Raw genomic sequence first — 25,119 nt, forward strand, 5'->3', positions numbered from 1 at the left:
ATTTTCTAGCCAAATGCTTTTCAAAAAAAAAAAAAAAAAATTCCTGCCCTGTCCCCCTGTTTTATATGATGACCCCTTCTCTGTTTCTCACCCTGTGTTCACCTCCGGGCTTGGGGAGTCTGTCTCCTGTTTCTCTTCTGTCCCCTCAAGATGAAGAACTTTCACTGTTTATTGCTGAGTAAACGCCGAGTGACAGCTTTTCCTTTTCACCAAAGACGTTGCCTTTTACTGCCAAGGAACTGAGAGTGTCACTCGGAGAGAGAACCAGCCCTTTGGGCTCCCGGCATCATTCTGGGAAGCTGGTTTCTTTCTCTGTCTCAGAACTCAATTTATGAGGAAGATGAGTTCGGGTGCATGGCTGCATGATCTCCTGGGCGGCTTCTCTTACCCCTGACGGAAAGACTAGCTGCCCTGATTGCAGATAAAACCGTGAAAGTTCCTGATCTCAGACTCGCCCTGTGGTAACCCATGGCTCTAAAAATGCTCCCTCCCCTCCCCCGCCCCCCTCCCCAGGGCGGTACAGTTTGCACTGAGCTGCAGAGTGCCCGCCCCTCACCTGCTGCCCGCCGCTCTAACAGCCTTTTCCTTTCTCTGTCTTTTGTGTTGTAGATTCCTAAGGACGGTTCCGGGAGCCAGAGCCTCGGGAGAGCCTTCCCAGGAGAAACCCTTCGGTCTGCTTGTCTCCACAGGCCTGGGGGCCCCCCAGCGCCTTGGGGCTCTGCTGGTGTGTGGCCCTCGGAACCGGAGCCTGAAGCAACGCCGTACATCCCCACGTGCAGCTGCTTGCCTTTCTGTTTCTTTTCTTTTTAGAGCATGTTCCTCGTAGCCTGGTTCCTCCCCTGGCCCGGCCTGGCTGCCTCTGGCGGGGAGGTCCGTCCCTGTCTGGGTCCCCGTCCACCTCGGGGCCACAGAAGGCGGCTTGACGCGTGGTCGCTCCTTCCCGGGCCTCGGCCCTCGGTCCATCTGGCGCATCCTGACCCCTCCGAAATTCACACTGTGCCTTTTCGTGCAAACTTTGCCACTGGTCTCCTGGGGAGACGAACCGAATCTGAACAAGGAGGGTCAGGCCTGCACCAGGGGGACTGGGCGCCCGAATGTCACTCACGTGTCCCTGTGTCCTTTACGTTAGAAAATACTCATCTTTTCCCAAGTCCATTGGGTATTCGGTGGCCTCTTCCTGACTGCGTCCTCGCCTCATACCAAACAATGGGCCCTTGAAACTTTTCACAGCCTGAGGGTGTCCATGGCGGGCCCTGGGGCACGTACACACACGCTCGTACCCACAACGAACACACGTTTTTGTTTGGGGCCCTGTCTGCAGTGGCCTGGAAAAGTCCACGGCGAAAGTCAGATTCCAGCTCTTGGGCCAGCCCTGCTGTCCCGCCTGTGTCCACCTTTCATGGGGTCAAGGAAGGCCCCAGCCCACCTTTCTCCCCGTCGGCCACCTGTTAGTGAGAACTGCAGATCGTGAGCGAGGGTCTCCCCTCTGCATTAGCTCATTGCCAAGGGAAGACTCTCCCCTCTCCGTGAAGTCCGAGGTCGCATCTTAGGATTCTCGTGCTTTCATCACCAAAGACCCTGCGCTTCTGGCGGTCCCTCACGTGATCCTGTGGCTACAGTGTCCACGTTTCACCACCTGCTCTCCAGGCCAAGTGGAATTAATCAGGTTTGTTTTTTGAGCTCAATTTCCTTCCCCTTGCGGATCTTTGAGGAGGACGTGAGGTCATGTCCCCTGTGGCCACTCATGCCTTAGAGCGGCACAGCTTCTCTACTTATTCGGTGCAGAAACAGCCCAGAGAAATCGTTGGCTGTGATGCCGTCAGAAGCCCAAGGATGCCACCAGGCATCTTTCCTCTTCCGTTTGGCTTTTGGTAACTAGCAGGTCACCTTGAGCAGCCTCATTGCGTCTCAACACTTACGAATCAAGACAAGGAAGTCTTACAGGAGCCGGAGGGACAAGGACAGCAAGGACAGGTCCTGAGGGTTGGGCCTTTGTTCGGTGGTAGGAAAACGGTTCCTCTCAGCAAACCAGGGTTGACCACACACCAGCCTCTGAGAGTGGCTCAGTCAACCCTTGGTGACAAGAAACCACGAGGGAGCAAATACCGAGGGCAAGCAGGGGAAGAGGAAGTGGCCTCAGGTTTGAGCAAGCGTTGAGACACCCCCTCACTCTTTCTTCCCCAGAGCGAGCCTCTGCAGCTGGGGGCAGCTGGGGGCCGCTCCGTTAACACCCAAGGGGGGGGCCCCTTGTCACACGCTCCTCGGTCTCGTGAGAGGACTAGAGCCTTGGCAGGTGACGGTGAAGCCAGGACGCCAAAGGGCGAGAAGCGCCAGGGCCTCACCCGCGTCCCTGCAGACCAGCAGGCGCGCGGTTCCTATGGACGGTCCCGGTGGCGGGGTGGCCGCGTGTCCCCAGCAACTTCTGAATCTCACCAAGTCAAGCTGCCGGCTCTTCACTCTACAAGGATGCTAAACATTTTTTTAAAATCTGATTTTAGAGCCGTGGGAATGCATGTGCATTGCATCTTTCATATTAGGGGCCAGGATAGATTAATTTCTTACCACCTAGGGGAAAAGGCATAAAGTGCAGTAATTTGTTCTTTTAATGTCTGTTAAACCCAAAATAGAATATGCTGGTATCCTCTTGTATCCCCTGTGCCTTTTTTTCTCTGTACCACCTGCGTCCAAAAAAGAACGGACAGTGAGTGCTTTCCAATGTCAACCTTGGTGTTTGCTTCTCTGACAGTCTGTGTGGCTATGGGGAAAGGGCAATGCTGTACCAGCTGGGCTTAGTAAAGGAAATAAGTTATTATAGGATAGTTGAGATATATCCTTTACTCTGGGAATCCTACTGTGAAGTCATCTATGTATCATTATAGAGCAGTTCACATAGAGTAGAGACGTGGAACTTCCCATGTGCTGCTTTCTCAGCCTCCCCTCGCACCCACTGCCCGCCACTTCTCCACCAATGCTAGAATATTGTTGTGCCGGAAGAATAACTCATTTTTAAAGAAGCTACCCTGAAAATAAACGAAATGAAAGAGAGGAACCTGTCGTTTACCCAATTTTTCCTTTGCAGGTTAGGAAAAAATAAAAAGGCATGGAAAGCTGTAATGGGATTTTCCTTTGGGTTTATATCACGATCATCCTGAAGCTTTGGGGTGCGAGGAGCCTGTCTCTCCAGCAGTAGCGCAGAGGCCTCTAATGCCTTTTGGTAACAACTGTAATTACTGGGGAAAAGTTTACTGAACATGAAAAAGTTATGTTGATGCTAAGTATTTTTCCAGAAATGTCGATTTCATACTTCCTAATGGCTCTGCCTCCTGTGCTTATATCAACAAGTTTAAAAAGTGATCCAAAATTTTATTTTAACCTGGTGTCGAGCACCTTTAAACTTCCTGGTTTATCTGTGTGTGTTGCACTAATTCTAAACTTTGGAGGCATTTCAGTGTTGTAAACGGCCCATTGCCATTGTAAAGGTTATGGAGTTGCCCATTTGTCTCTGGAGATGGAATTAAACCAAATAAAGTGCTTCCATTGGAAGGCTTCTATTGACCTTGTAACTATATGTTAATCCTCTAAACGGTAAATAAAAGTGTAACTTCTGGCACGGTATCGCGGGACTGTTCTGTTGCACAAAAGAGGCGACCCGGGTCACAGCAGCAGTCACAGTCCCCTGGGCTGGAGGCTGGGCTCCGATCAGCACGTCACCGATTAACTGTCAATCCGACACCAGTCCCGGTGCCATCTGCTTGGGGAGGGGCCTGAGACCCAGGGAGCTCCAAATTCCAGCCCCGCCCACTGGGGGAAGCCGTCAGAGACCTCAGGGATGTGGGATTCGGTCGATTCAGTGCAGGGACTTGGGGAGGCTCCTTAGGTCCAGGCCACTTTTTGTACATGCAAATTCAGCTGGCAGCTACTCTGGGGTTTCGGGGACCCTACTGTGGGGACTGAGGGGCCGGGAAATCTTAGCGGGTTTGCACACCCTTTCCCTGGCAGCTTGGCTGGAATAATCACCGGTTTCTGTGGCGCCGCGGACAGTGTGCAGCGTTCAAGGGTGAGGGCCTCGTGTCTGCACCAAGCGGCTGCACGCGGCCGCAGGGAGGCCCTTTCCACACCCAGCGTTGAAAATCTCACCCCGGGCTTTGCGGGGAAGACTGGCTCGTGCCCACACCTCTTTGCTTCCGAAGGCGCTTTAGGGCCGATTTAGGAAGACAGTTGTTGAGGGAGTGAAAATATTAAGTGAGCAGGGCGGCCTAATGCCAAGTGCCACTCGCTTGCCGAGGGCTGGGAGGCGAGGCCACCCGTAAGAGGCCAGGCCTCGCCGCGGCCGCGGCCTCCTCCCACAGATGCGTGTGACCGGCCGGCCTTTCAAGCAAGAGCTTCGCCAAGTTCTCAGCCAAGTCTGCTGCCGTCGGTGCTGGGGAGGCTGGTGTCCGGGAGCCAAGGCCTCCAGACAATCAAGTCGGGGTTCTCAGCAAGAGACGGCACGGTCAAGGGAACTAGGTGGCTCTACGACTGTCCTACTGAGGCCCTCTTGTCCAGGGTGTCAGCAAAAGGTTAATCTGGGGAAGAATGTCTCCAGCATGTTCTTTCCGGGCTTTTATCATATTTGGGGACTAGTCTCTAACAGTCGGTAAGAGACAGAATGTCTCCCTCCGTCTCACGTAGAACCTTCCCCCCTGCAGGACCCCGCCATCGTGAGGGGCGGGGAGCTGGGTCTGAATGGGGCGCGTGTCCCCACCTCCCTGGGCCTCAGTTTCCCCGGGAGTGGGGTGATGACAGGAGACCGCTGGGAAAACACTTGGTGGACGCCGCCTCCACAGCCGTTCTTAGCTGTCAGCTCTGATTCCGAGCTCCCTCCCGGCTCCGTGATGGAGCCTGTGTTATTCTGATTCGGGGACAGAGTTCACGGCGGGCAGCTCTGGGACCTCACACTGCGCTCGCGGGTCTGAGACACTGAACCGCCTCCCAGCTTGGCCCGTCTTTACGCACCTACTTGGTTCAAGCGTTTGGGGAGGTGACGCCTCACCCCATCGCACACGGAAACCAGCGGCGGCAGCGCACTAAGCGCAAAACCCCTGACTCAGACCCGTCAGTCAGGCTCCTCCGGTGGGTCTGGGAATCTCAGCCTCCGCCCTGCTCGGCCCCGCCTCTCCCCGCCTCTCCCCGCTCCCCACCTACCGGCCACGCCCAGGCCACGCCCCCCGTCGCCGCTGCCGCCGCCGCCGCCGCGCGCCGAGGCGCTGGCGACCCCTAGTGGGAGAGAAGCCGGAGGGCGAAGAGGGAAGGACGAGGGTCTCCAGCAGGGTGACCAGGAAGGAAATGGAAGTGGGCAGGGGGATTCGAGTATGCCGTCACTTTTTTAACTAAAGCAAAAGAGATCTCTGGAATTGTGCGATCCACGGGACAGCAAGAGACGGATGGTGCGGGTCTGAGTGAGGGCCCACCTGGCCTGGAGGGGGGCCTCTGCTGGCCTTTTCTGAGAAGGGGAGGCATAAGCCTCGTTGCCAGCGCCCTCTGAGACCGGCGGTTAAAGCACAAACGCTGCAAATGGGCACTTCGCAGCCTCTTTGAGAGTGCCAGGCGCCGTTTCTCCGGAGCTGCGTGCATTAGGCCCTGACTTAAACGCTGTCTCTGTCCAGACGGTACAGTGAGTGCCATTTACTCAAATGACCTCCCATTAGCTGGACACGTCGCTGGGCCACAGAAGGTACAGCAGAAACTGAGAACGGCCCCCAACGTGGCTTTGTCCTCAGAGCTAAGGGACCAAGAGCCGCGGGAGGAAACGGGCGTTTCCTCATGTTCCTCTGTTGGGCCCCGGAAGCAGCAGGGGCGGGGAGGATCCCCTGGGTGCCGCGGCATTCTGCCCCGGGGGCCTCGTGCCCCTCACGGGGTGCACATCCTCCCACACGCCAGGCCAAGAGCCCTGGCCGCAGTTCGGCCTCTCCAAACTGCCCTCATCTGGGCTGCTCGCTGGTGTCAGGTCCAAGCAAGGCCTGGAGGCTGCATCCCAACACATCCCTAGGGCAGCCTTCCAGGACACACTTTGTCCAAAGTGAGGACGGCTCTTTTTCACAGCTTTTCCCAAGGGCATCAATTGCTTCTGCACCCTGTGCCTTTGCTACGACCAACGGGGCCTCTCTCTGCTGTAGGTAAAGGTGTCGTAGAGGGGGGTATGATTCCAACACACCACTTGCTTCCCCAGAGGCTCTCTGGAGCTCAAAACAAGGTCATGAAAGACTCGCAGGATAATTTACGTTTGCACATAATTCCAACTAGAACAAAGGTAGGAAAGTTATACTTCTGGGGTGGCTGCACCTTGCAAATGTCTTTTGCTTTTTCCCCCCCGCCACACCACGCAGCATGTGGGATCCTAGTTCCCCCACCAGGGATTGAACCCGTGCCCCCTGCCTTGGAAGCGCGGAGTCTTATCCACCGGACCGCCAGGGAATGTACTTTCTGACGCAGCTTTGCCAGCAGAAGCACAGACAGGTGGAAAGGCCCGCACACGCAGGGGGCAGCTGGCCTACAAACTCCCCAGCCTGCCGGCTGGCTCGTGACTCTAAAAGGTGTCGCTGGAGCGAGGCCCGCGCCAGCCTGGAGGAGGGGCCCGACCACGGGGTGGCGCGTGGGAGAGAGGACACGGAGGCGGCCTCCCCTGCCCCCCAGCACCGCCCGGCTCCGCTCGTCTGGGGATGGAGGTGAACAACCCGCGCTCCTGTCCTGTCTTCACGTGCCAGCATCTCAGCCGAGCCACTGAAAAGCCTGGTACTGCAAGGGAAAAGCACAGGGGAAACATCTTAAGGCCAACTGGTGCCTACCTCCCGCTCTCACCTTCCTGTGGTACAGACAACAAAGGACTGTCTCCAAACCTCCGGATCAAGCAACCCTCCAGACAAAACTTTCCCATTCCCATCTTCCATGTTGAACAGGAAAAGCCGATCACAAAATTTGTACCATGGGATCCAACATTCGAATGTGAGCGAAGCTAAAATGCTCAGACACACACGTCTGCGGTGAAACGCTAAAGCAAAGTGAGGGCTGAAGGAAAGGCGGGGAGGGAGCTTCCTCTGGGGTGGGCAGGGCGTCCGTGCTCAGGAGGCCCCGAAGGGGCTTCCGTGGAACTCGTAACAGTCCTGCCTAGGGGCGGGTTTCTCTCACCTGTTTTATCACTCTCTGCTGAACCTGTTTCTGCACATGCATGTCTGATGGGATTTCACAAGTAAATGTTTAAAGTCATACATAAAATCTCAAGTTCTTCTCTCCCCTCCAAACCCCCAAAGCATAAACAGAACCAACCAAAACCACAGAAACTATAAACCACTAGCATCACTAAATGTGAGGGAGCTTCTGATGCCAGGCACCAGCGACCGCGATGCTGTGACGGAGGTGCCAACATCAGTCGTCAGGGGAGGAAAGGGAAAGGGTACCCCCAGTGCAGCCCTCGTAGGGCCCAGGGAGGGGGGAACCCCTGCCCTGAGGCTGCTCTGAGCAGCCGGGAGGCACCAAGTCCGTGGTGTGATGCCAGGAGGGGAGCGGCCCGTGGGCTGTGCTGGCCTCATCCCCCGAGCACATCTGGCCCCCCTCCTCTGGGGCCGGGGCTGGTTCCAGGAAAGGAAAGACACGGGCCGGTGGGTGTTTAAAGCAGCTCGGCCTCCACTTCCTCCGGAAGCCTCTGGATGCGCTGGCTCTCGGGGAGCCATGCAAAGCCCCCCGTGGTGTCTGGTCATTTGTCACATTAATTTGTTTTTTTTTGATGGTCCATTGTATTTATTTGGCTTCTGAACAATGACGATCTGAAAGTTCCTCTGAGTTCATGATTTATCTCAGAGTCCTTTTCACAATTTATATTTTTCTTAAGTAACTGAGACTAAACAAATGCCTTCATTTCAGAAACTTCAGTAACATTGTCATCTAGAAACAGGTAAAAATATTGCTCCTGCACTGACATTAGTTAGCACAGCCATCTTCAGGCAGTGCTTTAAAATTTATTCCTGTTCATAGGACAATAAAAACGCGAGGCAAGAGACAATTTTTCAATATCACTACTGCAATGTAACATGTATAAACCAGAAGCTTTAAGCCAGGAAACATATGCAGACTTTCTTTTCCCTGGAATAAAAATAGGATTCTAGGCTTACTCTATTCAGCAGTAAGAGTTTAAGTGATTTTTTTTCAAAGCCCTGAAAAGAAAACATACTCTTTATCTTCATCGTCTGTAACATTGTTTTGAGCATCTAGTTTTCAGGACCAGAAGGCTGTAGACTTTGCATTAGCAATCTAACTCACAATAAAAGCTTTATAAGCATTTGAAATAGAGTGAAATATTAATTCTTGTCTGATATCACTGGGTTATACTATACATAGTTCCATATAAGTTAAACAAGAAATCTGACCCTTCTAAAAATGCTTAAGTGTAAAAGAGGAGGGTTTAAATAAGAAATAAACAACAAGGTCTGTCATGATTAAGCTACATTCTAAAAAAGCACCAACAGATTACAATAGGGTGACATGATTTTCATTTTTAAGTTCAGCGAAAACTGAACTTAAAAATACTGTTTTTACTCTTAAACACAAGTGGTTTATACTGTATCAGGGCTGCTAGCCCCAAGAAAGACATGAACATAGAAAGGTCTTATCCAACTTCCGTATTATTTCTGTAGTAATGTGAATAAAATCCAACCACTGCCGGGGCAAACTTAGGAGAAAGCAAGCCTAAGAGATGAAGACATTTACACCTTTTAATTATACTGTTACCTTATAAAAATGTGAGGTTCAACATTTGTTTCCCTAAAAGCAAAGCACTAAACAGTCTCCAGTACAGTAACCTAGCTAATAGTCAAGATGTGTTTAAAATGTATGCAGGACCTTTAAGGCTAGAACACATCAAGGAGTTTTTCTGAATTACGTATATTCAAATGATGGTGTTATAATTCAAGCTGAACAACAACAAAATCTTGATAAAACAGGAAATGGGAGAAATAAAAACTGGTTTCTGAACCAAATGTGTCCCATCGCACAGTAGAGTGAATCACTGGGAAACGTAGGCATGGAGTAGATAAGCTCCATGTGAAGAAAGCTGCATAATACAGGAATTCAGAAGAGTTACAGTACACACTCTCTGTTTTTTTGTTTTTTAAATATATAGGCTCAAAAAACTGTTTTATCTGGTTTTTTTTATAGCACATCTTTTGGGGCTTCCCTGGTGGCACAGTGGTTAAGAATCTGCCTGCCAATGCAGGGGACACGGGTTCGAGCCCTGGTCCGGGAAGATCCCACATGCCACAGAACAACCAAGCCCGTGCGCCACAACTACTGAGCCTGCGCTCTAGAGCCCGCGAGCCACAACTACTGAGCCCACATGCCACAACTACTGAGCCCTCGCTCCTAGAGCCCGTGCTCCGCAACAAGAGAAGCCACCACAATGAGAAGCCCGCGCACCGCAACGAAGAGTAGCCCCCGCTCGCCACAACTAGAGAAAGCCCGTGCACAGCAACGAAGACCCAACGCAGCCAAAAATAAATAAATAAATAAATGTATATACATATATATATATATATATTTAAAAGCACATCTTTTTAAAATAAATTCTCACTTTTCATTCTAGAAAATATAAGAAGCAGTTTGCAAGAATTCATGCAAACATGTTTCTCTAAGGCCATGAACCGGTTTGCTAAGTTGCATTGTTTTATTCAAGTAAAAAGCCCTTCTAGAATAAGGGGTCTGTAAAGGAAGCCAATCACCTTCAACTCCAGGGCCTGCACACTTGTAAGGATCTCTGTCACTCTGAAAGCCAAAAGGGAGCATGCTCATTTGAGCATTAGCAATATGGTTTCTATCAACATTTTAAAAAATCTAATGCATGTTAAGTTTTTCTGGCAGATTCTTTTTGTATGCTACAAAACGAAAAAGCAAAAGCTTAGAATAAGAATCCTTTTTTCTTAGAAAGGTCAAATGTTAATCACCGTGGCTCCACCGCCCTCCCCCATGACCCTCCCCCACGGCAGCCAGCTTCCCTCTCCCTCCAGTAACAGAATTAACTGCGGCGGGTGCAGAGACGAGGGCATGGGCTGTGGGGAACGTTACATATTTATTATGACATTCTGAGCACAAACTAGACGGCGCAGACGTGGGGCGAGATTATAACCTGCACAGCGGAGTCTACGTCACAAACAGTGCAACATGCAACCGCCGGGCTCTGCAGGGGGGTCGCCGCTGGCGGCAGCAGCAACTTCCAGAGGACTGTGGCAGATATCCAGAAATTCCAACAGTGGCTTCTTCTTTGATCTTATGCTGCCTCGGTGGAGAAGGAAACAGATCCGGGTGAAACGAGATCACAGAAGTGAGTGACACGTGAGAGCTTCAGGGGCTCTGCCAGAACCAACCGCCTGCTGGAAGTTCCACTGACATCTGCTTCTATGGAAGCTGAAGGCCACGGTGTCCGGGGGGTTTGGTGCCAGGACCCCTTTCCCACCCCCCATTCGCTTTGGCCCCGACGAGGTGAGCACCGGCCACGGCTGTTTCGTCCAGGGGCTCCGGTGCCACCTCGCCGTGCTTGGAGTCCCAGCCGCCCAGCAGTGGCCTGCCTCGCTCAGCACCCAGAAGACGCATTTCCGGGACCCACGCGTACGAGCCGGCCCAGGGGCCCTGTGCAGCTCAGTGTCGGGGAGAAATGTCAGCCCCCCGGGGAAGCTGCATCAGCAGCAAACATAGCAACGCGAGGTATTTCTGTTTCATCATCTGGGTCCCAGCAGGGGCAAATGACAGCCAATCCACAGGGCCAGCTCAGCAGCACAGGGTGCGAGGGTACCAGCTGCCTCCAGAAATGAGCCCCAATGCCAGAAAGCCAACCCCGCCCTCGGGTCCCAATCGCAAACGTGTCCGGAGCCATTAGTCTGCAGGAAAAACATCAAGCGCCGCCCAGGACTCCGGAGACTTGCGTGACGACCGGGAGGTGCGGGGGCGAAGCGGGGCCGCGGGGGGACCTGGCCCGGGGACCAGCAGCAGCACCCTCACCGCCGCGTGCTCGGCACCCCGCTCGCGGCTCTGACCGTCGACCCGTGACTCAGCGGACCAGGCGCCAGTGGGAAACGCCTGGGGAGCGGCAGCCGCTCCCCGACCCTCTGTCCCAAGGCCACGGCCCCTGACTGAGGGTCCAGGGACAAAAGCTGGGCCCGAGCTAGCGAGAGGGCAGGTTTGGGGACACAACGACGGCGGTGGCACGAGGGCACTGCCGAGACAAAGACCCGAGTTAGCGTCGCAGAGCCTTGGTCCTTTAACGAGCCTGAAGTGGATATATTTCCTAGTTGCAGCATGACTCACTGTGAACCGAAACGACTTTTCTGCCTCTTTACACATCTGGGCTGCCAGAGCGGCCGGCCTCTCTCCCAGGTACGGACGCCCGCTCCGCAGGGAGGAGGGCGAAGGCGGGGGCCTGTGGGGACGGCCGGGTCACGAGCCGGCGGGGGCCTCGTGAAGCTCCTTCCAAGCAGCCTCAGGGCAGGCGCGTGCCGGGCGCTCTACCAACACGTGAGGGACACGAGGGGGTCTGTGCGGAGGGAGGAGAGGACTTACGGACTGGCCACTGCGTCACACGGCCCGGGTCTCGGCTTCGATCTTCTGCTCCCCGTGCAAGCTCTCCGGGTCCTGGAGCTGGGCCACACTCTGGCGGAGGGCGATCTCGGGGCCGCCGCCATACAGGTTATTCAGGTACCCCCAGGTCTCCTCTGAGATCTGCCCGTAGTCAGCTCCTGCAGGGCCCGAGAGGCTACCGGTCAGGCTGGGCTCGCCCCCGCCCCCTCGCTGAAGCCACCGTCTTGGCAGTGGGGGGTCTGGGAGGGCCAGGCCCCGACGGGGACGGAGGGCAACCATGGGCTTCCGTGCATAGCTGTGGACGGGACTCTTGGGATTTTACAGGGGAACGTCCATTCTCTGAGGACCCTAGAAGGCACTGCAATGGCTGCAGCCCCTCATTTCCCAGGGGCTGGGGTTCACGCAGAAGGGTGGGCAGGTGAGGTGGCGGAGTGGGGAGAGGGCATGGGTAGGGGCAGAGGGGCTGAGGGAACCACACAGAGGCCAAGCACCTTGGCCCATCTGCCCGAGCCTTGGACCTGGACACGGACAGATGTCACAGCCTGACTCAGACAGGTGGCAAGGGGGCGCCTGGTGAGACCTGCGAGCCACGAGGGGCAGAGGGGAGCCGGGCTGGGGCTGGTGAGACTCTCACCCTGCTTCAGCTGGATGTGGCCGCTTCCTTTGACTTGTGCAATCCTGCTGTTGTCAATGGGCCCGGGGGGCTCTGGAACAGACAGGCTCAGGCTCAGGGCCTCTGGGCCTCTGCAGCGATGGGAAGAAAGCCCAGGCCCCTCCTCCGCCGCAGCCTTCCACCCCTCAACAGATACGAGCCATTCTCAAAGCGTGCCACCGACACCTGTGATCCCGCAGAGGCTGTCCTGGGCCCAAGGGGTCAGTGTGAAGCTCTTACGGGCTGAGGCGCTTAGCGCACCAAACGCTCATCCCCACGAGCCTGAGAGCCAGAAGGGACTGTGGCATCCCTGGGCCCAGCAGAGGGAGTTCTGAGGGCTCGCACCCTAGTTTCAGACCTTAGCATGGAGCGGGGGGGGTGGGGTAGATGTCCAGTGCCAGGTGGACATCGTCCTAATCTGGCGGCAGCTGTGCTCGCTCAGCACCCTCCCCATGCGCCCCACGAGCTCAACCCTCAACACCTGGGTGAGGTGAGGCAGGCGACGTGACCGCCCAGCTCCACGCTGGCAGAAGGCAGAGCCAGGGCCCGAGGTGGGGCCGCGACTCTGGAGCCGGGCTCCTGACGGACGCAGCCACTGGGAGGCCCCGCCCCCTGCCCACGTCTTGCTGCTTATGCTGCAAAGCGCGGATGTCCAGTGCGCAGAAGCTCCTGGCTCTGCTGACCCCACTCAAGCTCCAAAGCCTGGCCTGGGAGCCGAGTGTGGGACTCGGGGGCGGTGAGGGTGGCCGCACGCAGGCCGCGGGGCTCGGGCTCAGCTGTTCCCTGCCGGGGACCGTGAGGGACTCTGGAAGCGGCCCTCTGCTGGGGCCTGTTTCCACCTCTAAATCGAGCGATCAGAGGACATGGTGTCCAAGTCCATTCCTAAGAGTCTGAAGCCATCTGTCAACTAAAATCTATTATTTAGGGCAACAGAGTCCCCAAGGGAAAGGGCCTGGCAGGAGGGAAAAGCAGCCCCCCTGGGCACCTGCAGACGGAGGGTAAGGGAGGGAAGGGGCAGAGCCAGATGGCTTCTGTCCTGCTGCAGTGAGAAGGCCTGACCAGGGTGAGGACAGCCATCCCAGCACTCGGGGGGGGGGGGGGGGGGCAGGGGAGCTCCCACGCTCTGTGCTCCTGCCCAGAGGGCGCGTGCCTGAAGGGACGACACCAAAAACCTGCCAGGCAGGCACAGATCCCGGGCGCCCCACCTCCGCCTCCTGGGACACTCCCAGCAGGTGGGCAGCCCCAGGTCTCCCGCCTGGCGCGGGGAGTGGCGGGCACATGCCGTCAGTGCCGTCTGACTCACCGTTGTCCTTGCCCTTGACGAAGGCCTCCCACTCCCGGAACCACTGCATGCTGATGCAGTAGATGACGCTGGGTGACTCCTCGGCCTGGAACGCCTTGTTCAGCTGGGCGGGGCGGGGCCGAGGGGAGGGTCAGCGTGACTGTCCGACACCCCACCGGTCAGTCCCCACCCCGGACCCCTTCCAAACACTAGATTCTTAGAGAAAGTTTCGAACGCCCAGACGAGTTCAAAGAAAAGAAACATCTCCCGGGACCCCACCACTCAGATGACTGCTGCTAGCATCTGAGTCAATCTCTTGTTAGTAACTTTTTAAAAAGCCACTTGAGATCACACGGCAGATGCTGTCCCCCCACCACTTAACAGAACGTGTCCCCTGCTCGCTCCTTAACTGGTCTGACGTCTCGTACTGAATGACCACAAAGCAGGGCATCGAACAGTCCAAGCCTGGACTGTTGAACGACGGAGGGTCCCCGAGTCCCCCTGCTCTGAGCAGCACCAGGGGCCTCAGTCCTCACACACACCCCCGTGTGCCCTGCAGAAGTCCCCTTCCTTAAAATGGGATCCTGATGGGGCCTATCCTGCAACTTGTTTTTTTCACTTAATGCACCTTTCCGTGTCAGTTTGTAGAGCTCAGTGGTTCCCAAAGGGGGGCGGGGTGGGGACTCTGCCCCCAGGGGGCACCCGCCCAAGTCTGGAGGTAATTTTTGTTGTCACCGGCATCATCGAGTGGGTAGAGGTCAGGGGTGCTGCTAAACATCCTAGAACCCGCACAATAAAGAACCACCCGGCCCCTAAAGGCAGCACTTGTTCCTTCACCAGCTGCTTGACAGCCTCCCAGCAGAGGGACCTGAACTCGCTAAGCCCAACCCCTTCCTCCGGTGAAAATCTTCAGTGTCAGGCCAGGCCTCTGGCCACCCTGGTCTCGCACAGAACAGGCCTTCCAAACAGAGCCTGACCGCACTCAGCTCCTGCGGCTCAGGTGCCCGGCTCTCCCGCGCCCCACCCCCTTCCCCAGGCACCTTGATGAAGGTGTCGATCTCAACCCGCCTGCGCTTCGCCAGCGCCTCGATCTCCACCTGGCAGATGGAGCACACGTACAGATGGTTCACGGCAGGGCCGCCCCCAAACCTGCACCAGGGCGGGAGGTGCACAGAGAGAGAGGGAGTCACGAACCCCGAGGGGAGGGCGCCCGCGGGGAAGGCAGCAGAGAACCTGCTGGAGAGCGAGGTTTCCTGATGCTGCCCTGGCGGCCCCTGGGCACCCTATGCACAGCCTGTTTACTTGTCTCGTCTTCCTCGCTTGACTGGCACGTCTCCCTGCGCGACTGAGAGCCCACAGCACCCAGGAGAGCGCCCGCCGCAGGGCAGGCGCCTCACAAATCTGTGCTTAATGGCCGAAGGACAGGTGAACGCTCTCGCTGCCTCTCCTGGCCACCGGGCAGGAGCCGTGGCGGCCCAAGCCCGCCTGGCCTGATTCTAAGGACGACATCAAAGGGAGGCTGCTCATCCTTCTGCGGGGGGCGGGGGTCCCCACAGGACCTGGGGATGCCGCTCCCTGTGGGGTTCTGACCCATCCACCAACCACAGGGCATGGGCGTGCCTGAGCTGTGAGTGGGTGGGTCAAAGCCGGTCCAGCGAGTCTCCCTGGCCGCTCCTTCCCCGCCCGTCGGACCACCCACTCGGCCGCGGACAGCCGGCCTCCCAGATCCAGAGTGACCCGAGCCCGGCCAGGGGCTCTCCCCTCAACCAGACAGTCACACGCTCTGGGTCTTGACGGACTTGAACCCGGAGGGCCCCAGGCAGCACACGGCCCCGGCCCCCTGAGCCAGGCACGGGGTTGGGGAGAGACACCGGCCAGGCTGCCCTGCGGCCAGCAGCCCCACGACTGTCTGAGAGAGGAATCAATACCCCCGCTTTGGCTTGAGCCAGTTTTCCGTCCCTTGTGACTGGGAGGGGCCGGCTGGATGCCCCCAGAGGCGGGCATCTTTTACGATGCAGACAAGGCTGCCAGGGGCGCCCCACAACTGCTTGCGTGCTGTCCTGCTGCCTGAGTGAGGGCGGCGTGGGGTCGCAGAGGCATCATCCCCCCCGCCTGCCCCCGCCTCCCGCCCAGCTGAGCGCCCGGCCTGGACGGCAGAGGCCGGCCGCGGCCGCCGGTACCTGTTGTAGAGATGCTCCCAGACGTTCTGGGGCAGGATCACCACCAGGTCGTCGATGTAGTGGTATTTGTTGGGCGGGATGCCTGCGGAGGAAGGCACAGGATGGAGAGCTGGGGCTCGGCCTCCCCCCGCCCCGCGGCCCATCGCAGGGAAGGCGACCTCACCTCCGTGGGAGCAGAGGAAGGTATGGTTGGTGATGGGCCCCGGCTCGGCGAAGGTGTTGAACTTGTTGAGCCATTCCCGGGAGACGTAGAAGCGCAGCAGGCTGGGCTCCCGCATGGCGGCCAGCGACACCACCTGCTGTCGCCCCCGCACGGCCTCCTCGCTGCTCTTCCTGGGGCGGCGGGGTGGGGGCAGATCAGGAGCCGAAGCCTCGCCCCATGCGGCAGAGCCCCGCCTCCCGGACCCCGCAGCATCCCTCCGCCTCCCGGCAGCCCCGCCGCCCCTGCCAGAGTTGCGGCCGCCACCACCGCCCACCGGGACCACCGGAGAAAACCCAACTCGACTACTTGGGTTTCCAGCTTTCCCACCAGCAGCCAGCGGGCTCCTTCTTAGAAGCCCAAATCCTTACTCCTCCCTGGCCTGAAGCCCTCGCAGGCGCCACCACCCCGACGTGCACCGGCCGAAGCCCTGCGGCGCAGGCGCGGTCCCTCAGCCCCCGACGCGCTGCCCGGGCCCCACCTGTAGAAGAGCACGTAGGCCTCGGCGTTCTGCACCACTGTCTCGTGAACCTCGGTGACGTACTGGTCGTCGAACTCATACCACTGCCCGTTGATCACGTTCTGGCAGTAGGCGATGTAGTGGCCGCCTGCGGCGGGAGAGGCCGGCGGTGACAGACACCCTAGGGAGGGGGCGGGGCCGGGGCGGGGCCGGGGCCGGGTGGCTGGACTCACTGCCTGCCGTGCCGTGGTGGCAGATGACCGAGAGGAGGTCGTAGGTGGTGATCTGGGACGTGCACTCCTTGGCGAGGAAGGGGCGCAGGTCAAGTCCCTCCAGCGGGAAGGAGACGTGGCTGTTGATTTTGAACGAGTACATCACCTCGTGTCGAAAGCGCTTCAGGTGAATGCACAGGATCTGGGGGGAGGGAGGGGAGGTGCCAGTCACTCTGGGGCTGGCCAGGGCCCTGGGACCCCTGGTAACCTGACGGGGGCCTCGGAGCAGGGCTCTGGGACACCCACTAGCCCGCTGTTTGACCCACTCAGGCCCTGTCACCCAGGGGAAAACAAGAAACGTAGCGGCTAGAGCCTTCCAGAGACCCAGGCGAACTGATGGCCCCGCCGTTGACTCTGGATACACTTAAGACCCGTGCGTGGGAGCCCGGCCAGCTTTCAGGGATACAGGCAGGTGTGGCAGCAGAGCTAAGCTGCACTAACAGGACTGGCGGTCGGGATGGGCTGTCCCCGAGCACTGGGCTGGTCTGTACAGGAAGCTGTCACTGGCCCGTCGAGCTGACCACCCACAGCTCTGTGGGTGCCGACTTGTAGAAGGCTCCTCCACCGAGGCTCCGCAGACCTGCTCAGCCCAGCCTGGCACCCGCGCCGGGCCACGCTCCTCTCGTTGCAGCCACAAGCCTCGGCCAAGCCCGCTTCTGCTTTGGGGTTTTGCCCACCTGTTCTTTCCCCACTCGCCTTCCACCAGGCCGACCCCTGCCTGTGTCCTCAGGCCCCACTCAGATGCCGCGTCCTCGGAAAGGCATTCCCAAGAGCCCCGCCTATGCCTCACTCGACGTCACCCTCGGCGCCCCACACCTGCCTCCCGCCCGCACGAGACGCGCTGAGGGATGAAGGAGCCGGGCTCCAAGCTACACACCGAGCGACGAGCCTCCCCACCGGCCAGACCCTCCCGGGGGGTCGCCCAGCCAGAGCAGCGGTCTCCACGGGCCTCCTGAGTCCGGGACGGGGTCGGCCTCTGCCCCGCACGGCACCGCTCGGGCTGGAGAAGGCCCGGCAGGCAGAGGTGGCGGGAGGCTGCCCACTCACCTCCGGCAGCCGCAGGACCTTGCAGTACTTCACGCCGTTGCGCAGCCTGGAAGCAGAGAGTGGGGGACATGAGCGTCCCAGGGAGGGGGCCGGCAGGCAGGGGAGCACCCCTCCCACCCAGCTCCCTCTGTGAAGTCAAGCTATCTGGGGGAGCCCGGGGGGAAGTACGTGGGACACAGATGGACCACAGATGGAAACGGGAAGTCGGGGAGAAGCCTCTAGAACGCACCCACTTACTTTTTACACCGTTCACAGCTATACATGTTGTCACCTAGGGCAGTAAAATACAGAGACAAAGGTTAGCAGGGATGGAAAATGGGGGAGAAGGGCACAGAATCACTTATGCTTTAGAAATAAAACCACAACATTCTGACTACAAGAGACTCACTTTAGCTTCAAGGACACACAGAGGCTGAAAGTGAAGCGATGGAAAAACATATTCCATGCAGCGGTAACCAAAAGAGAGCAGGAGTGGCTGTACGTATATCAGATAAAATACACCTTCAGCCAAAATCAGTTACAAGAGACAAAGAGGGTCACCCTACAGTGATAAAGGGGTCGATTCATCAAGAGGATGTAACCATTGTGAATATATAGGCAGCCAACATTGGAGCACCTGAATAATTAAAGCACAACTGAAGGGAGAAATAAACAGCAACACAATAATAGTAGGAAACTTCAATAGTCCACCCTCAATATTAGATAGATCATCCAGACAGAAAATTAACAAGGGAACAGCAGACCTGAATAACACTATAGCCCAAATGAACCTAACAGACATTAAACAGAACATTCCATCCAACAGCACCAAAATACACGTTCTTCAGAAGTGCACACAGACGTTCTCCAGAATAGATCGTATGTTGGCCCACCAAGCAAGCCTTAACAAATTTAAGAAGACTGAAATCATATCTAATATCTTTTCCAAACACAATGGTATGAAACTAGAAACCAATAACAGGAGGAAACCTAAAAAATTCACAAATATGTTGAATTTAACACATTCCTGGACAACTGATGGGTCAAAGAAGGAATCAAAAGGAAATCAGAAAGTATCCTGAGACAAATAAAACTGAAAATACAACACACCAGCACTTATGGGATACAGCAAAAGCAGTTCTAAGAGGGAATTTTATAGCAATAAATGCCTACATTTAGAAAAAAGAAAGCTCTCAAACAATCTGATTTTACACCTCGAGGAATCAGAAGAAGAACAAACTAAATCCAAAGTTAACAGAAGGAAGGAGATAATAAAGATTAGAGCAGAAATAAAACAGAGACTAGAAAGACCATAGGGAAAAAAAATATCAATGAAACTAAGAGTTGTTTTTTTGAAAAGAGAAACAAAATTAACAAATCTTTAGCTAGATGAACCAAGAAAAAAGAGGACTCAAACAAAATTATAAATGAAAGAAGAGACATACCAACACAACAAATTGGATAACCTAGAAGAAATGGATAAATACTTAGAAACATACAACCTACCCAGACTGAATTATGAAGAAATGGAAAATCTGAAAAACCAATGACTAAGGAGATTGAAGCAGTAATAAAAAACCTCCTAACAAAGAAAAGCCCAGGACCAGATGGTTTCACCAGTGAACTCTCCCAAACATTTAAAGGATTAACAATTCTTCTCAAACTCTTCCAAAAAACTGAAGAGGAAGGAGCACCCCCAAACTCATTTTATACTGATAGCAAAGCCAGATAAGGACAGTACAAGAAGAGGAAACTACAGGCCAATATCCTTGACAAATACAGATGGGAAAATTCTCAACAAAATACTAGCAAACAGACTTCAACACCATATTAAAAGGATCATACGCCATGATCAAGTGGAATTTATCTCTGGGTTGTAAGGATGGTTTATCATATGCAAATCAATGAACATGATACACTACATTAATAGAATGAAGGATAAAAATCATATGATCCTCTCAATAGATACAGAAAAAGCATCTGACAAATTTCAACACCCTTTCATGATAAAAGGTCTCAACAAATTGGGTGTAGAAGGAATGCACTCAACATAATCAAGGCCATATATGATAAACCCATAGCTAATATCATACTCAACAGTGAAAAGATAAAAGCTTTTCCTTGAGCCGTGGCCGCTGAGCCTGCGCGTCCGGAGCCTGTGCTCCGCAACAGGAGAGGCCACAACGGTGAGAGGCCCACGTACCACAAAAAACAAACAAACAAAAAAAGAACTGACAAACTAATTTGGTAAAGTTGCAAGACACAAAGTCAACGTATGAAAATCAGTCGCATTTCTATACACTAATGATAAAATATCTGAATGAGAAATAAGCACTCCCATTTACAAAAGCATCAGAAACAATAAAACATAGAGGAATAAACTTAACCAAGGAAGTGAAAGATTTGTACACTGAAAACTATGAGACGTTGATGAAAGAAATTGAAGGTGGATGTGAGATAATAGAAAATATACATATTGGGCTCTCCCCGAGGTTCCTGGCACAGAGCTCTTAAAGTCCTTGTAAGTTCCCAAGCGATAAGAGCACTGGGAGCATCTTTTGTTCTAATATTTGGTCTTTGACCAGTGTTTCTAATACAGAGCTCCTAAATCCCTTGCAATTTCCTGAGTGATGGCAGGGTCTTTTGTTCTGATGAGGTGACTCTGGGTGGGCTTCTGGATTGGGGCTGGCCACCAGGAAGACCAAGCCATAACTGGAAGCTTGGAATTTTCAGCACTGCCTGGCATTCTTCAGAGAGGGGAGAGGGGCTAGAGATGGAGCTAATAATTGAGCATACCTACGTGAAGAAGCCTCCATGAAATACCAACAGTATGGGGTTTGGAAAGCTTCTGGGCTGGTGAACACAGGGAAGTTTGGGGAGAGGGTCATGCTCAGAGCAAATGAAAGCTCTAGGCCCCTTCCCACATGCCTTGCCCAATGCACCTCTTCCATCTGGCTCTTCCTGAGTTATATCCTTTTATCATAGACCAGTCACCTAGTGACAAAATGCTTCTCTGAGTTCTGCGAGCTGAGCCGCTCTAGCTGCTCTAATTGAAGCCGAGGAGGGGGCCGTTAGAACCTCCCGTCTATAGCCAGCCAGTCAGAAGCCCAGGTGACAACCTGCACTTGTGACTGGCGTCTGAAGTTGGGGAGGGAGAGGTCTTGTAGGACTGAGCCCTTAACCTGTGGGATCTGACGCTATCTCCAGGTAGATAGTGTCGGAATCAAGTGAAACTGTAGGAGAACTGCCCGGTGTTGCATAATTGCTTGGTGTGGGAAAACCACCACACACCTGGTGTCCAAAGTGCTGTGTGGCAGTAGAGTGTGAGAGTAGAGTAGAGGAGAGACAGGAGGAAGACTGAGTTGTTCTCACACAATGCCACAAATAAAGAGATAGCCTGTGGTCATGGAGCAGCAGAAGAAATATTGCTAAAATGTCCATCTTACCCAAAGTCATCTACAGATTCAAAGCAATCCAATGATGTTTTCATAGATATAGAAAAAAAAAATCCTGAAATTCATATGTAACTACAAAAGACCCCAAATAACCAAAACAATCTTGAGAAAGAAGAACAAAGCTGGAGGCATCACATTTCCTGATTTCAAACTCTCCTACAAAGCTACAGTTATCAGAAGAGTATGGTACTGGGACTTCCCTGGCAGTCCAGTGGTTAAGACTCTGTCCTCGCACTGCAGGGGACACAGATTTGATTCCTGGTCGGGGAACTAAGATCCTGCGTGAGGTGTGACCAAATTAAAAACAGTATGGTACTGGCATAAAAACAGACACGTAGAACAATGAACAGAATTGAGAGACCAGAGATAAACCCATGCATATATGGTCCACTAATATTTGACAAGGGAGCCAAGAATCCTCAATAGGGGAAAGATAATCTTTTCAATAAACAGTGTTGGGAAAACTGGATGTTCACATGCGAAAGAATGAAATCTTACCCCTATCTCACATCACTCACAAATATCAACTTGAAATCAGTTAAAGATTTAAATGTAAGACCTGACACCATAACACGCCTAGAAGAAAACATAGGGAAAAACTCCTTGACATTGGTCTTGGCAATGATTTTTTGGATACGACACCGAAAGCACAAGCAACAAAAGCAAAAATAAACAAGTGGGACTACATCAAACTAAAAAGCTTCTGCACAGCAAAAGAAACAATCAACAAAATGAGGAGGCAACCTACAGCATGGTAGAAAACATTTTAGAAACCATATATCAGATTAGGGGTTAACTTCCAAAATATATAAAGAATTCATACAAGTCAATAGCAAAACACAAATAATACAATTTAAAAATGGGCAGAGAACCTAAATAGGCATTTTTCCAAAGAAGATATACAGATGGCCAACAGGTACATGAAAAGATGCTCAACATGACTAATCATCAGGGAAATGCAAATAAAAACCACAATGAGATATCACCTCACATGTTAGAATAGCTATTGTCAAAAAGAGATTTTTTTTAAAAATTATTTATTTATTTGTTTGTTTATTTATTTTTGGCTGTGCCACATGGCTTGTGGGATCTTAGTTCCCCTACCAGGCACTGAACCCGGGTCCTTGGCAGTGAAAGCATGGAGTTCTAACACTGGACCACCAGGGAATTCCCAGAAAGAGATTTTTTAAAAAGACAAGAGAGGACAAGTGTTGGCAAGGATGTAGAGAAAAGGGAACCCTTGTGCACTATTAGTGGGAATGTAAATTGGTACAACTATCAAGGAAAACGGTATGGCGGTTCCTCAAAAAATTAAAAACAGATCTATCGTATGACCCAGCAATGCCGCTTCTGTGTATATAACCAAAGGAAATGAAATCACTATCTTGAAGAGATATCTGTGCATCCGTGGTTCATCACAGCATTATTCACAAGAGCCAAAAGGCGGGAGTCACCCAAGTGTCCATCGACAGATGATGAATAAACGAAATGTGGCCCATTTACACAATGGAATATTATTCAGCCTTAAAAAAGGAAGGAGGGACTTCCCCTGGTGGTGCAGTGGTTGGGAACCCGCCTGCCAATGCAGGGGACATGGGTTCGATTGCTGGTCTGGGAAGATCCCACATGCCGCGGAGCAACTAAGCCTGCGCGCCACAACTACTGAGCCCGCACGCCACAACTACTGAAGCCTGCGTGCCTAAAGCCCGTGCTCTGCCACAAGAGAAGCCACCGCAACGAGAAGCCCGCGCACCGCAACGAAGAGTAGCCCCCGTTCGCCGCAACTAGAGAAAGCCCACGCGCAGCAACGAAGACCCAACGCAGCCAAATATAAATAAATAAACAATTAATTTTTTTAAAAAAAGGAAATACTACACTTGCTACAACATGGATGAGCCTTGAGGACATGACGCTAATAGACGCAGACTAGTCACAAGAGGACGATCACCGTATGATTTGACTTAGACGAGGCACTTAGAATAGTCAAATTCATGGAGACAGAAAGTAGGATGGTGTGTGCCCGGGGCTGGGTGGAAGGGGGACAGGGAGTTGCTATTTAAGGGATAGTTTCAGTTCTGCAAGATGAGAACATTCTGGAGATTGGTTGCACAACAATATGAATATAGTTAATACTACTGAACTGAACACTTAGAAAATGGTTATGATGGTTCATTTTATGTTATGTGTATCTGACTACAATTAAAAATTAAACAAAAAGAGTTTTCCCAAAGGTTAGTGAGATGCCAATCACTGAACAGAAAAACGGGAAAAGGACAGGAATGGGAAATTTTAAAATAAGAAATACAGCCAATACACTTAAAAAAAAAACAGTTCAAGCTCATCAATAATCAAGGAAACGCAAAATTAAAGACTGTTATCCTTTTTGTCCACCGAATAGGTAAAGGAAGGAAAACCGGTGACCCGCTAAGAGCTACAGGCGGTGGGGCTGCGAGAGCGTGTAGTCCCAGGCCCGGCCTGGCAGGCAGGGGTGGGACTCTGACAGGGAGCCCCAGAAACCCTGAACTGTGTGCTGACCTCGCCAGCCGGGTCCACTCACCCTTCAGCTCATCAGCGGCGAAGAAGGCAGCGAGGCAGTCTTCCAGGGTGACGACCGGCCCCCAAAACCAGCTGGGGGTACAGGATACCACAAACCTACAGAGACAGAAAGGGGGTGGCGGAGGTGCTGCCAGGGCCTCGGTGAGAGTAAGACGTGGGGGCCTTTGGGCTGGGGTCTGTTTGGGCCCAGACGGGCAGCTTGGCCCGGTGGGTGGAACGGGCCGAAGTCTGGAGCCAGAAGCCTGGGACCGCCAGCCAGCAGCTCCGTGTCCTTGGGAGGGCGACATCACTTCCCCCGAGTCTCGCCTTCCTTATCTGTGAAGGGGCCCCAATCACGCTGGCCTGTCTTCTGGGCAGAGCACAGGCTCCTGACATCAGGCGGGTAAAGCCAGCCTCGGGCCACACAGTGGGGACTCGGGAAGGCCACCACGGCGCTCCCCGCAGGGCCAGGACTGCACTCCAGCCGCTGCCCTCCTTTCCAGCTGCCACTTGGTCACACTCTCCATCATCACCTGCCTTCCGACCCCGAGGCCCACCCCAGGACGGCCAAGGAGCACGCCCACCCCACTTGGCTAAACCCTGAGCCCCCTTCAGCCTCAAGCTCCCTTCTGAACTACACCCTCAGCCCCGCAAAAGCTTGTACTTTGCTGTTAAAGGTCTGTCGCCTGTCAGCCTGCGAGTTCCAGAAAGGCCAGGCCTGGGTGGTCCTGTGTCTCCCAGCAGGCGGGAAGGTGGCGTACCGTCGGATATACTCCACGATAAAGGCCAGCCAGCCCTGGGCAGCGGAGCTGTCCCCACAAGCACCCGGCTTGGCCGGCACGTTCTGGTAGATGGCCGAGTGGAGCTTGGCCAGGTCTTCCTTGCCAGGAATGGGCAGCGACAGGTCCTGGAATGTCTCCACCGTGGTGGACACCTGTGGGGTTGAAGGTCAGCCTGGGTCTCCACCTCCCAGGGTTCCGCCCTGCCCAGACCAACCGGAGTTTGCAACCCAAACCCCAGCCACCAGAGGGCAGGTGTGGGGCAGAGAGCCTGCTCCCGAGCCCAGGACACGGGAGGCCCACAACCGGGGCCCGCCCCTAGAGAAAGGCAGGGGGCACCAGGCAGAGAACCAGCGCCCAGCCCCCGAGCTGCGTGAGGACCCCGGTGCGTCCCTCCCCTCCCCCAGGGCGCCCACCCGGTCACAGGTGAGACACTGCACGAGGCTGAGGATGGAGCCGTCGAAGATGTCTGAGATGACGCTGCGGTAGCGCTGCTCCTTCCGCCGTCGGCTGCCGGCGCTCGGCACCTGGGCTGGGGGCACAGCACAGGACTAGGCCCAGCCCCCACTGGCCTGTCTGGGGCAAGGGGTGGGTGCTGGGACTTGGGGTCAAATCTGTACGAGTCATGTGACTGGCTGTCACTTCACCTCCCGGTGCCTCACTCATTGTCTGCGGGACGGGGCC

General features: G+C 54.3%; 2 protein-coding genes across 29 annotated transcripts in view; one reads left to right on the forward strand and one right to left on the reverse strand.

Annotated features, from left to right (window-relative positions):
- The window catches only part of FNBP1 (formin binding protein 1), a 140,868-nt gene extending 137,261 nt beyond the window's left edge, over window positions 1-3,607 (forward strand). For all 8 annotated transcript variants that reach the window (XM_067040525.1, XM_067040533.1, XM_059071978.2 and 5 more), the window contains one exon: window positions 610-3,607. In XM_067040525.1, the coding sequence (XP_066896626.1) occupies window positions 610-617 (8 nt within the window). In that variant the 3' untranslated portion in view covers window positions 618-3,607. The remainder of the gene's footprint in view (window positions 1-609) is intronic.
- The window catches only part of USP20 (ubiquitin specific peptidase 20), an 82,372-nt gene that overhangs the window by 24,068 nt on the left and 33,185 nt on the right, over window positions 1-25,119 (reverse strand). For 8 of the 21 annotated variants that reach the window (XM_067040498.1, XM_067040504.1, XM_067040515.1 and 5 more), the window contains 13 exons: window positions 24,852-24,967; window positions 24,418-24,590; window positions 23,679-23,773; window positions 17,925-17,958; window positions 17,688-17,733; window positions 16,602-16,782; window positions 16,390-16,516; window positions 15,873-16,042; window positions 15,710-15,791; window positions 14,570-14,678; window positions 13,551-13,653; window positions 12,230-12,301; window positions 10,075-11,753 (listed from right to left, as the gene is read on the reverse strand). In XM_067040498.1, coding sequence (XP_066896599.1) covers window positions 11,593-11,753; window positions 12,230-12,301; window positions 13,551-13,653; window positions 14,570-14,678; window positions 15,710-15,791; window positions 15,873-16,042; window positions 16,390-16,516; window positions 16,602-16,782; window positions 17,688-17,733; window positions 17,925-17,958; window positions 23,679-23,773; window positions 24,418-24,590; window positions 24,852-24,967 — 1,469 coding nt within the window. In that variant the 3' untranslated portion in view covers window positions 10,075-11,592. Of the gene's footprint in view, window positions 1-10,074; window positions 11,754-12,229; window positions 12,302-13,550; window positions 13,654-14,569; window positions 14,679-15,709; window positions 15,792-15,872; window positions 16,043-16,389; window positions 16,517-16,601; window positions 16,783-17,687; window positions 17,734-17,924; window positions 17,959-23,678; window positions 23,774-24,417; window positions 24,591-24,851; window positions 24,968-25,119 lie in introns of those variants that run through there. The other 13 variants (XM_067040502.1, XM_067040508.1, XM_067040501.1 and 10 more) reach the window with 2 other exon arrangements.

Source organism: Kogia breviceps, chromosome 8 (assembly GCF_026419965.1).
Source record: "Kogia breviceps isolate mKogBre1 chromosome 8, mKogBre1 haplotype 1, whole genome shotgun sequence".
Taxonomy (NCBI): Eukaryota; Metazoa; Chordata; class Mammalia; order Artiodactyla; family Physeteridae; genus Kogia; species Kogia breviceps.